At 45.0% G+C, this 13,463-nt stretch overlaps 1 protein-coding gene across 1 annotated transcript in view; it reads left to right on the plus strand.

The window, feature by feature from the left end:
* UBE2V1 (ubiquitin conjugating enzyme E2 V1) overlaps positions 1 to 12,783 on the plus strand; it is a 34,471-nt gene extending 21,688 nt beyond the window's left edge. The window contains exons 2-4 of the mRNA XM_060230803.1: positions 7,105 to 7,253; positions 8,909 to 9,034; positions 10,722 to 12,783. Coding sequence (XP_060086786.1) covers positions 7,105 to 7,253; positions 8,909 to 9,034; positions 10,722 to 10,868 — 422 coding nt within the window. The 3' untranslated portion in view covers positions 10,869 to 12,783. The remainder of the gene's footprint in view (positions 1 to 7,104; positions 7,254 to 8,908; positions 9,035 to 10,721) is intronic.
* Positions 12,784 to 13,463: the final 680 nt, after the last annotated feature.

Here is a 13,463-nt window from a genome sequence, read left to right on the forward strand (position 1 = left end):
ACTTTGCGGCTAAGATTGCATCTGCAATTTCGCGCCCAGCACAATTGTTCAATACAATTCAGACTCTTACAACACTGCCACAAGGCAGACCAAATTCTAAGGAATTGGAGATCGGCTGTGAGGCTTTTGCAAATTTTTTGCAGATAAGATCGCATTGCTCTGCCGTGACTGCCCTGCCATATTGGAGACAGTATGTGAACCCGATCATATTCTGGATGGTTTCGGTGCTCTCAGCCTGGAGGAAGTTGACAGGATCCTCCTATCTGCACACCCTACAACTTGTAATCTGGACCTGTGCCCCTCCTGGCTTATTAAAACCTGCCAGAGGGAGCTTAGATATCCTGTACGGGATATCATAAATAGATCCCTGTTGGAAGGGCATTTTCCAGCGCTCCTCAAAGAGACGGTGGTTTGCCCTCTCTTGAAAAAAATCAACATTAGATCCGGCTTGATTGGCACACTACCGGCCGGTCTCAAATTTGCCCTTTTTGGGTAAACTCATTGAGAGGGCAGTGGCGTTGCAGCTACAGAGTTTCCTGGAGGATGCTTCCATTCTTGACCCCCATCAGTCCGGCTTTCGCCCGGGTCATGGGACGGAGACAGTGCTGGTTGCCCTGGTGGATGATCTTCAGCGGCATCTGGATCGAGGTGGCTCAGCGGTACTGATTTTGTTAGGCCTATCGGCAGCGTTTGATACTGTCGACCATTGGTTGCTGACTTGCCGTCTCACCGATGCGGGGATTCAGGGACTGGCCTTACAATGGCTTTCCTCTTTCCTTGAAGGTCGGGGACAAAGGGTGGCGATTGGGGGTGAACTGTCCCAGACGCTTGATTGCGGGGTGCCTCAGGGGGCGGTGCTCTCCCCGATGTTGTTCGACATCTATATGCGCCCCCTTGCCCAGATTGCCCGAAGGTATTGGTTAGGTTGCCATCAGTATGCTGATGACACCCAGCTCTATCTACTTATGGACGGCCAGCCTGCCTGTGTCCCAGAAAACTTGGACCTGGCGTTGCAAGCCGTGGCTAAATGGCTCAGACTGAGTGGATTGAAGCTAAACCCAGCCAAGACAGAGGTCCTTTGCCTGGGTCGTCGTGGCCTGGGAAGGGAAATCCCTTTATCAGCCTTTGACGGTGCGCCACTGACAACGGCGCACAAGGTCAGGAGCTTGGGGGTACTATTGGAGCCTTCCTTGACAGTGGAGGCTCAAATAGCAGCCACTGCCAAGTCCGCATTCTTTCATCTTAGGCGGGCGAGGCAGTTGGCCCTTTTCCTGGAGCATGACGATCTGGCAACGGTGATCCACACAACGGTCACCTCGAGGTTGGACTACTGTAATGCCCTCTACATGGGGCTGCCCCTGTGCCGAACCCAGAAGTTGTAGCTAGTGCAGAATGCCGCTGCCCAGCTGTTATTAGGGCTTCCTAGATGGGAGCACATCCAGCCGGGGCTCCGGGGACTGCACTGGCTGCCAATAATATACCGAGTTCGGTACAAGGTGCTGGTTATTACCTTTAAAGCCCTATATGGCCTAGGACCTGCCTACCTTAGGGACCGTCTCTCCCCACATGTTCCCCAGAGAGTGCTGAGATCGAGTTCTCAAAACCTGCTTGCAATCCCCGGGCCAAAGGAGGCCCGACTTAAATCGACCAGAGACAGGGCCTTTTCAATCACAGCCCCTTGCTGGTGGAACCAGCTACCGAAAGAGGTGAGGGCCCTGCGGGACCTTGGGCAGTTCCACAGGGCCTGTAAGACAGTTCTCTTCCGGTTGGCATACAAGTGATCGGTACTTGAAAATTTCGAATGGAAGGCTGTAGTATGGTACTTTGGTAAATGGCTTTGTTTTACTGTTTTTACTGGTTTATTGTTTAAATGTTGTAAATTGATGTATTTTAAAACTTAATCCTGTGTTAGAACTTTTGTGTTGTGAGCCGCCCTGAGCCGCTTTGGTGGAAAGGGCGGGATATAAACAAAATGAAATGAAATGAAATGAAAAGGATAAAAAGTCCAGTATTTAGCTGTTTGGTTATCCTAGCAGCCACGGGGACACTCCAGATCACACTGTAGTGTGTGGATTGGAGAGCTCTGCTGAAGAACCAAGAAACTTCTGCTAGCAGTGTGAGAGTGGGAAGGCTTTTGTTCCTCATTGAGAGAATTCAAAGACTGATTTATCTTTTGTATGAATTAGGGATTTCAAAACAATGGTTCCAGACAACTCCATGGAAGTGATTGTTATGAAAACACCTTTAGAGTTGATCATCTTCTGGGGAAGATTACAAAATGAGTTGAAACCTATGTGCTCATTGAGTTTGTTACAACATTGGGACTTTGTGAGTTTCTAACAACATTGGGAAACGTTTGGACTTTGTGTATGGTTTGCTTGTCACAAGCTGGAACTTTGTTATTGCTCAGATTGGATTATGCTGTACTGAATATACAAATTGAAACTTTGTGAATGGTCGTTTAAAAACCACTTGTTTTCCTATGGGACTGCGGCACATTATTTTGATAAAACAAGGATTAACTACACTTTACTAAACCACATTCAGTACTAAGCTGAGCAACCATTTCTCACAGTGGTTTGGTTATCCTGGCAGCTAGGGGAACACTCCAGATCACACTGCAGTGTGTGGATTGGAGAGCTCGGCTGAAGAGCCAAAAATATGATCCAGAGGAGGGAACTGATTTTTATAACCTTTATCAAATTAGTGATATAAATAATTTTCCTCCAATATTTCCTCCAATATTCCTCCAATAAGCAACAGACAAATGCTCAGTAAGGAGGAAGGGCTACTGACAAACAGTACTTTCTGATTAGAGTCAGAGATTCATCTCCTTTTAAAATTATTGCCCAGATACTCCTCATTAAAACAGAAAACTAGAATGTATTTTTGATCTTGGTTTTTGAGTTTGTTTGTTTTTTGGGTTTGGTGACGGCTACAAGCCAGCTTCAAGAGGGGATTGGATAAACATATGGAGCAGAGGTTCATCAGTGGCTATTAGCCACTGCGTATTGTTGGAACTCGGGGCAGGTGATGCTCTATTCTTGGTCCTTGGGAGGGACAACACTGTGAGGGTTTCTAGTGTCCTGGCTCCACTGATGGACCTCCTGGGTTTTTTGTCCACTGTGTGACAGAGTGTTGGACTGAATGGGCCATTGGCTGGGGCTGATGGGAGTTGTAGGCAAAAAACATCTGGAGAGCTACCGTTGGCCACCCATGCTATATAGGCTTGAGAGATGCCCTAGAAAGTATCTTGAGAATTATATTCAGGTCCCACATGGGAAACCTATGCATAGCTGGGGGATTCAGCAGAGCCGCCCCTCTGAGGAACTTTTTGGCATGGGACTGGAAAGAAGCCTTTCCTTAACACCCAGCATTGCAGAAATTACCACCATCTGCTGTTTAAGGATACTGGTACTCAAAGTCTGTCTAGCTCTACTTGGAGAAATGCCAAAACATCCCCAACTTGTGCCCAAGGAAGTCAGTAGGCTTCTCCCCGCACCAGGAACACAAGACTTGTCAGGTGTTATAGACTCTGTTGGTGGGCTTCCTTCTAGAAGCTGCTGGAGACGTAATGCCTTGATCAGAATAGCCTGTTTCCCTAAGCTGCTGTGACCCAACCTCCAGGCTGTCAGCTTTAGCCAGTTCAGCTGAGGATGGAGCATGGGCCTCTGAGGGAGAAGGTCCATCTTGCTTGGGAGTCATCAGCAGGTTTAGCAAGCTCTGGTTCCTCCAGCTGCTGCTTGCTGCACAGAGTCTCCATAATACAGTGAACTTTGGGAAGCAGTTAGGGGAGATCACCTGTTGAATTTGCATGGTTGTCACCAGTGTTCCCTCTAAACTGATGTGCCTAGCCTCTCCACACACACACTCTCCCCCAAGACTCTGGAACCAGAGGCTGGCTTCAACTTCTAGATTAGGGGTGGCCAAATTTACTTGACATAAGAGCCACACAGAATAGATGCCAGAGTTTTGAGAGCCACAAGACATGAATGTCAGATGAGGAAGGAAGGAAGGAAATAGATGGGGAGAGGGAGGGAGAGGTGGAAAGAAAGCAACTTTTAACTTTAAATGCATTCTTCAAGCCACTGCCTGGCTTGGGGAAGTGATTTAAAAAGAGAATTGCCTTCTCCAAGCTGGTTAATGGGGCAGTGGGGGCTTCAAGAGCTGCACAATATGTGTGAAAGAACTGCAGTTTGGCCAGCCCTGTTCTAGATTATGCATCTCTCTCTTAATCCAGGAAAGGAAGTTAGAGTGAGTATTCTCACCTGATAAATCAGGCACTGCTTTTTCCTGGCTAGAGGAGTGGTGTTTTTGTTCCTGGAATTAGAGGGGAGAGGGACTAAACTGGAAGGGAGAAAGCCCTTTTCCCTCCAGAGGTTTGTTGCAAGCTCCAAAACCAGCCATTCTAGAACATTCCACCATTTTACATCTCTTGGCCCTAATTTGGGGGGGGGGGGGGAGTGTCTTGCCAAACTGTGGTCCCTGCTTAACCCATGCAGATGGTGATGGCATGAGGGATGCTCTGCCACAGGCTTCCATAAACACAGGGCAATCTGGTAGGAACTCATGAAGCCCCAACCCCACCCATCCATCCCTTTTTGGGGTGAAACGGGTGCGGCTTTGCCTTGCCTCTTTGCCTCTGCTTCATCTGGTGGGAAGCTGGATGAGGCTTCTGTTCTGCAGCTGCCAACACTCTTCCACTACTTTGGAGGGAGCAAAAGGAAAACTCCTGGCCAAAGCATGAAATCCCTATGGCCTTTCTTCCCCTCTGGGGAGAGAAATTGGAGGGTAGGGGTGCCCAGGCCAAGGTCCCAGCAGTGACTGAGAGAAAATACCCAGCCTAGAAAGACCTTCAAATGGGGGAGGGGGGGTTAGAACCAGAAAAGGAGCCCGCATGCACTTCAAGAAGCACAGTTAACAACCACCTGACTGCTAGCCAGAGAGGGCTGAAACTAGTAGATGGAGAAAGCCCCTCCCACTAGGAGTCCTCAGAAAGGTTAACAACTCTGACTACCTCTAAGACAGATTCAGGTGGGTAGCCGCGTTGGTCTGAAGCAACAAAGCATAGTTTGAGTCCAGTGGCACTTTGATGACCAACAACCAGAATTAAACTATTATTATTATTATTTGTTTATTGATATTCTGCCCATTCCCTCATAGGGGCTCAGAGCGGACCTTTGTTGGTCTTAAAGGTGCCCCTGGACTCTCAAACTTTGTTCTGACTACCTCTGCAGAATAGCTTCTTCTCTCTGGTTGTGACTGCTATAACCTGAACTACCAGCTAAATTTATTTATTTATTTTATTGCATCACATTTATATCCTGCCCTCCCTTAGCGGGCTCAGAGTGGCTGACAACAGTTAGAATAACAGCGTGTTAAAATCACAGTACAATAAAATCATTAAAACACTTCAACAGTTCATACAATTTAAAATATGTAGTATGGTTCCAGGTTCACTCGCCAGGATCCAGATGGTGGGTTTTAATTCTTATTGGGCATTGCATGTAATTATATTATAAGATATTTGGCACTCTAGATTTGTACCGGGATGGTTCAAGTGTCAATGCTGTGGGATGGTGGGATAGTGGTCGCCTCCCCTTTATTTGTTAAATGCTAGTTTAAACAATTCTGTCTTACAGGCCCTGTGGGATTGTGGCAAGTCCCATAGGGCCCTGATGTTTTCGAGGAGGGCGTTCCACATAGCAGGGCCTGCCACTGAAAAAGCTCTTGCTCTAATGGTGGCCAGCTGTGCTTCTTTTGGCCTGGGGATCATAAGGAGATTTTGAGTACTTGATTGAAGTGCTCTCTGAGGTTCGTATGGGGAGAGGCGGCCCTTCAGGTAGATAGGTCCCAGGACATATAGGGTTTTAAAGGTCATAACCAGCACCTTGAAGCGAATTTGGAACGCCAAGGGCAACCAGTGCAACAGTTCCAGTGTAGGTTGAATGTGCTCATGTAAAGGTAGCTCTATTAGCAACCTAGCTGCCGCATTTTGCACCCCTATAGCCACCCTTTATCCCCACGTCAACGAGGCGAGGAGACACTAGCTGGTGGTGTATATTCTATACATATGATGACAGCTTCTAACACTCAGCCTAAGGTTGCTGTTTTGCCATAAAAATTAAATACCAGAAAAGTTCTCTCTTCCCCAGTCTGTTAACCCATTATTAATACTAAGATTCAGGTGTGGGTCCAAGACTGGGGGGAGTGGGGAGTGATTTCTGCTAATTCGCATATGCAGAATCACACATCGCACCCAACACTGTGTGGGGTTTATGGATTAATTCCATGCTGTGTGCACAGCTTACCCATTGTAACTTCTCCACACATTTGAATGCACATCTTCTGCAGGAGGAAACTTTAGTTGTTTAACTTCTTACAGCGTGGTGGATTCTTCCTCTTACAGCTTATGCTAATTACACAGAAACATAGAGCTGGAAGGGGCCTCCAAGGGCCATCTAGTCCAACCCCCTGCACAATGCAGGAAATTCAGCTACCTCCCCCTTCACTTCCCCAGTGACTCCTGCTCTGTGCCTAGATGGAGGCAAAGAACCTTCAGGATCCCTGGCCAATCTGCCCTGGAGGAAAATTCCTTTCTGACCCCAACGTGGTGATTAGGGCCACAACAGCCAAACACTGGATCATCCCTTCCTGCCCTCCTTCTCATGCTCTGCCTAAATTTATAGTGAGATACACTCAGATAAGCCACCTTGTTTTCCCAAACAAGAAGATTTTGGTCTCTTTATACTAGCCTTGCAATTATGTCCACCCAGGGTTCCTTATGGTTGCCAGTTTCTGGTTGGAAAATTCCTGGTGATTTGTGGATGGAACTTGGGGAGGGAGTACAGGTGGGTACAAAGTCACAGATTCCACCCTCTGCAGCTGTCATTTTCTCCAGGGGAAATAATTTCTGTGGTTTGGAGAGCAACTGTAATTTCAGGAGTAAATAGTTGTATGTTAGTGTTCTTTTCCCTTCTTTGCTTCTCTTAACTGTGCCACTTACAGTGATTGAAATGTCTGGCAGATTTTCCAAAGTCACAGTACAGATTGCCAGTCTTACGTTCTTATCTCAAAAACCTCTAATGCCTTTTTTTTTTTAAGGAGTAAAAGTTCCTCGTAATTTTCGACTGTTGGAAGAACTTGAAGAAGGCCAGAAAGGAGTAGGTGATGGCACGGTTAGCTGGGGTCTTGAAGATGACGAAGATATGACACTTACAAGATGGACAGGCATGATCATTGGACCTCCAAGAGTAAGCATCAGTAAAGATATACTGAAAACCAGATTTCCTCATAAAATGCATTTTTTGATAGATTTCTGTTGGATTTGGTTTGCTAGTCTTTTTTGCTTGCAATCTACTGCATTGGAACGGTCTTACCAAAGGAACTGTAGAATGTGGGATGTAAAAGTGTTTCCTAAAGGCCTCTCTGTACAGCCCCCACCCCTTATCAGAGTCTGCCAGTTATAGAATGGGGGCAACTTTGCATACTGGTAAATTTGTATGTGAGTTGAAGACAATCCCTCCCTTTTAAAAAGCCCTTCCCCAACATTTTTAATTGTCTTGTTTTCAAGTTAATGCAATTAATGCAATCCCATTGTTTGTTTGTTTGTTTTTAATTTGGGGTATTTCTGGCAACTAGTAGCTGAAAGGAGGGGTAAAAAGGCTGGAGAGTTATCAGGAGCTGTTGAGCACGTGGAAAAGCAAGAGAGGGAGAGGGAGTGTGTTTGTGAGTGGGCTCTGGTTTTGGTGCTTCTCCTTCAGCAGACTGACCACTTGCCTGGCCCCTCGGAGCACCTCGCTGGCCTTTCCCTGGCACGGGAGATGTCCTGCACTAAGCTCCTCGCCAACAACCCCTTTGCTGCCATCTTCACACATTTCCTCAGTCTGGTGCACCTCCCCCCCCCCCGCCACCAGCATGCCTCTTCACATTTTGCTGTGGGCCAGCTAACAGGGAAGGAGTAAATGAGGAGGAGTAGATGAGAGAGAGGCTCCCACTTTCAGGGGGGAGCCTGGTGAATTTTTCACTCAGAAGAAGAGAAGACCCTTTGTTGCAACTCCTCCTCCCCCATGGGTGACATGTTGTTTGGATGGATTCAGCTGGGCAGCCATGTTGGTCTGAAGCAACAGAACAAAGTTTGAGTCTTTATGAACTAAGGATGCCAGGCTTTTAGTTGAGGCAGTGGGCATCACAGACCATCAATGTGGTCTCCCTGCCACATACTGGCCCACTCTGCAGTAGTTCTTGATCATGACTACTTTTACTCATTGTTAAGGTCCAACCAGGGACTAGGTTTTTGAAACAGGTCACCATCTGAATTTTTAATCAGTGAATTGGTTTGTTTGGTTTTATGTTTAGTTGTTACAAAAATTATGTAATCTGTTTTACTGATGTGACCCACCCTGAGCCTTTTTGGGAAGGGTGGGATAGAAATGTGAAGAAATAAATGCTTGGCAGTTCCCTTCTCCCTAAACAGACTGAGGACTTGCATCTCTCTGGAGAGAGGCAAAAGAGAAAAACGGGGGGGAAAAACTAGTGACACTTTTGAGCACAAGCAAAAATTGATCCAAGTTTTTTGATTGCTTCGGTGGAGTGCCAGTTTACAGCTCTCCCCTCCACAGGTCCAGTTCTCCCACTGCCTCCTTTCCTTGAGTGACCTGATCATCACAGAAATGAACCAAACGTGCTTAGAAGTGGATGATGTGTGTGTGTGGTAGGGCATACACTGATTTATCCCAGGAAGGAGATAAAGCGATCAGTCGCTTAATTCAGACACATGAGGATTTCCAGTGGAGCTGTCTGCATTGCCAGATCTCTTTCTATCATGACGCTGTTCATTCTATAGATCTCCTGAATGTAGTGATCCTTCATTGATGGATCACCTGACACAGGTGTTTTTCTCTTCCAGACAATTTATGAAAACAGAATATACAGCCTTAAAATAGAATGTGGGCCTAAATATCCAGAAGCACCTCCATTTGTAAGATTTGTAACAAAAATTAATATGAATGGAGTAAATAGTTCTAATGGAGTGGTAAGTTTCTTCTCTGCTTCTTAATACTAACATTGCTTAATAAGATTGGTTTATAGAAGAGAGTGTTATGCATGTAAGACTGTTTCCACATGGATATTTTATGCGTCCTTGACTTCCTTACTGCTGCATTATTTTGGGGAGTGCACATACAATGACACATCTTTCTCTTATTTTCTCCCACTTTGCTGTGACCTTTCTAAAACCTGATTTGGTAGGGTCTTTTTTGCAAGACAACAGTCAAATTGAATTTGCATGCTGTTTGGACAGGGATGCACACACTTTTCCAGGTTCTGTCCACAACAGTGTTGTTTTGCTTTCCTCAGACCCTGAGCCGCCATTTTTCCTGCCTGTCACTAAGAGCTTTGGGGGGTGCTTTTTAAAAACTGAGCCATAATTGATATATTGCATGCCATTCCCCTACAGCTTCCCAACAAGATGAGAGCTAGCAGATTGTGGTAATGGATTATGTAATGTTGTTGTGCTTATAGGGATCAATGAGTTATCAATGTTATTTTTAAAAGCACCCCCCCCCCATGCAGACATGTGTTAACATAGCAACTCAAGGGACTAAGAAAAGGCAAGTGCAGGAAAGCTGCTGTTGGTGGTGGGACGGTGGCTCAGTGGTAGAGCATCTACTTGGTAAGCAGAAGGTCCCAGGTTCAATCTCTGACATCTCCAACTAAAAAGGATCCAGGCAAATAGGCATGAAAAACCTCAGCTTGAGACCCTGGAGAGCCGCTGCCAGTCTGAGTAGATAATACTGACTTCGATGGACCAAGGGTCTGATTCAGTATAAGGCAGCTTCATATGTTCATATGGTGTGGATGCTTTCCCACTCACAGCAACAATGAGAGCTATGTGGAGAATCTTTAACATGTTGAAACAACCTAATTTGTTTTTAGAGCTTAAGCTCGGGGGTTTTCTTTAAAACAAACAAACAAACAAATTTTCATGTGATATTTTGTTCATGTTAAGCATAAAAGTGAATTTCTTTGTTTTTAGGACTGTCTGTTGATGAAACAACTGTTTGATTATCCATCCATCTGTTAACTGATCGCTTTAAATCAGCACATTTTCATAACTTCAATACAGATGTCTGTTTGATATGCTGAAACGTTCATGAAAGCTCAGTTTATAAACCACAGCTCCTCAAGATGAGTCAGGCACCATGTTTGTCTGTAGCAGTAGAAAAGAGCACCTTAACGACTAACAGATTTTGTGGCAGAGCATGAGCTTTCATGAGCCACTGCTCGCTTCAGTCCCACAGAAGTTCATCCCCAGAAATTTTTGTTAGTCTTTAAGGTGCGATTGGACTCTTGTTTAGAGTTACTCAGGATGGAAAGAAAAGCCACCTTGAGCTTCAACTACAGTAACACACCAGAACCAGCTCCCCCCCACCAATGGCTCTCAACTTTCACCCCACCAAATAATTGATTTTCGTTGACTTCTTAAAAAAAATTAGATGCTTCATTTTCTGACTTCAGCTAGTTAAGGACCTCTTGGAAAGACTCCAAAAGAGCTGCTTTAGACATACTTAAGTTCTTATAATCCTGCAAACAACAGGCAGATGCTAGTTGTGTCGTCTTTGGATTTTGACCATTGTGTTTTTTGTTTCTTTCAGTGTCAAAAGGGAAACGAGAATGCTGCTTAAGGTTAACTGTTGTGGGTTTTTTGTGTTTACTTGTAGGTGGATCCCAGAGCCATATCAGTCCTAGCAAAATGGCAGAATTCTTATAGTATCAAAGTGGTTCTGCAAGAGCTGCGGCGTCTAATGATGTCTAAAGAAAATATGAAACTTCCTCAACCACCCGAAGGACAATGTTACAGTAATTAATGAAAACAAACAGGGAAACGAAAATCATGCCCCTTCATTCAATTTAAGCTCTCTTCATTTTCCACAGTAGTAAATTTTCTAGATGCATCTTGTAGACCTCCAAGTACTGGAAAGAAAGTTCCCATGCAAAGGAAAGCCTCTCTTGACATACTGTAAATGATACTAATTAATCCCCCCCCCCATTTTGAGAATAAGTTGTGCTATAACAAATAATCCTGTCATGTGTTAACCACTGTCCACATATAGTTGAACTTCTGGTATCAAGGAAAAAAAGTCTATTTAAATCGATTACCGTCAAAAGACCGGTGTGGCACATTGAACTCAACTGTGAAAAAAAAAAAAGCATACGTCACACAATCACATTGCTGTGCGCTTGGCCTGGGCCTGTCTCTCTTCTCTCAGCCTCCTTCCCCTCAGTCTTTCTCTGTCTCTCTTGTTTGCAATAGAGTGGGTGCTCAGGGCTATTTATTAGAGTAGACTTGAAGGGTGCAATCTGCAAGGAAGCTCCGCTGCGCTAGCTCCCTCTGGAGACAAGAATGGGGACTGCGGCATTGAGGCAGCCTCCAATTCATTCTAACGCAGCTCGGGCAGGAGAACTTATCGAAAGGATTGTGCCCAGAGGCTTCATTCCCAGTTCTGCACTGGGCTGTGTACAGACTACTAACAGGATGCAGTGACATCCTCAGTCATCCCTTCCTTTGTGCAGGCTCTAGTAATGGCTGAATGTCTCTAGGGGTGGGTGGGGTTTTCTCTCTCTTTTTTTACAGTCTGCCTGATTAATTTGGGGGGGGGGGGTGGGCAAGCCGTTCTTTCCTACTATAACCTTCAGGCAAAGGCGTAGATTGTATTTCTACACCACCCCTTTCCCAAGAACATGGGCCTTGTGGGATGAGAGTTCTTGGCCGGGGGAGGGGGGGTGCTTCCCATGTTTCCTGTTTCCTTTTCTGTCATAGCTGGGGTGCTGCTTTCTTTTTGCCCCTTCTATGATGCTTTTCTTTACACCCCTGGCCAGAAAAAGAGGTTTAAGTGACTGGCAAAACTGCCTGTTTGTTTGTTTGTCTGATTTTAATTTTTTTTAAAATAAGCTGTGGATTTAGTCTTCACCAGCCTGGGAAAACATGAGTGTCCAGGCTTTTTTTTTTTTTTGGCTCGCAAGCATCCTTTCCTCCTTGCCCTTTGGCTCTGCTTCCACGCCATCAAACTGGCCATGGCTGAGGTTACTAAATAGGCTTTTGATATCATGAAAAGAGCAGTCATTTACCAGGATGGCTGGAGCTTGCTAAGAGTGGCCAACTATTACAGGAACGTCAAAAAGTAGAAATCTGCAGTAAAACCCTCCAGCTTTTCCTCTCCACCCCCCAGCCAAAGGTCAGGTATCACCACTGAAAGCCGTGTCAATGGCTGGTCTCCCTGTGTGCGTGTAAAACTTTTGGCCCCATAACAGACAAATCGACTCGGTGGAGAAAGGGTTTCATCGCAACATTCTGGAGAGAGGAGAACAGCTTCTCAAAGAGCAGGACGGCAGCCCCACCCATAGTGGGGTGTTAGGGACCTCGATTGACAACGCTTCCTGGCAAATCACTTCCTTTTTGGACTTCTTGTTTTGGACCACTAACCGCTGAAACGTGGATGCAAGCTTAAAATGCAAACAATCTAGTGTGTCCTCTTTTTAAGTTTGATGAAAAAAATTTCAGTGTTTGTGTAAAAAAAAAAAGTCACATTTAAAAGTAGCAGATATCCAGTCAATGAATAATTGATGTTTCCATTAACTCTTTTGAAGAAGATATTAGTTGTAAGGATTTAACATCCTCTGTAATTAAAAAAAATTAACATAACAGTATTCCATAAGCAGCCTTTTTATTGTATCAGACCATTGCCTGATTTTAATATAATAAAAAAGTGTGCATTAATATTACTGTGCTGAAACTGTATTTGATGCTTAGAGGTGGGAGTATCTATTGAGGCTGGGCATACAGAAATGTCCTCTGCCTGCCTTTGAATAGTAGTTTGCTTATACCTTCTTCAGAGATGTAGTTTTATTCCTTGCCAGCCTAATTTGATTCTGCTTCCTGACAAATATTTCCTGTTTTTGTTTGGAACGAGGAAGGCGTTGATGAAATTTTGCATGGATCCTGAAGGAACATTGGTTGCTCAGCATGGACTGTGCCTGACTCAGTCCCCATGTGCAGAGTGATTCCGTGGATGTTTTAAATACCATGCAACTAAACATGAGCAAGCAACACAAAACCCTTCCGGAAATGTGTTTATGACAAGTGGTTTATATGTTCATCCTCAGGCTTGATGCGCCTGTACAATGCTCCCAACTAGGGAATTCTTCTGGCTTTGTAGGCACGTATTCCTGGGCAAGTTTCTTTGATTGGCAACCTGTTTCTGCATGGTTAGTAGTAAAGTGTGTTTATTCTGTTGGTGCATATTGTGTTAGATGCAAAAGCCTTAAAGAAAAGTCGGGAAATGTGAACTCCGTATTCTGAGTTCTAGTGATGTCCTTGAACTGTAGCTGTGCAGGTCATTGCAGTTGCCAGAACTGGAAGCTCCTGGAATTACACTTGCTTGATGTGAATGTTTGTTTAAACC

This window comes from Heteronotia binoei, chromosome 2, assembly GCF_032191835.1.
Source record: "Heteronotia binoei isolate CCM8104 ecotype False Entrance Well chromosome 2, APGP_CSIRO_Hbin_v1, whole genome shotgun sequence".
Lineage (NCBI taxonomy): Eukaryota > Metazoa > Chordata > Lepidosauria > Squamata > Gekkonidae > Heteronotia > Heteronotia binoei.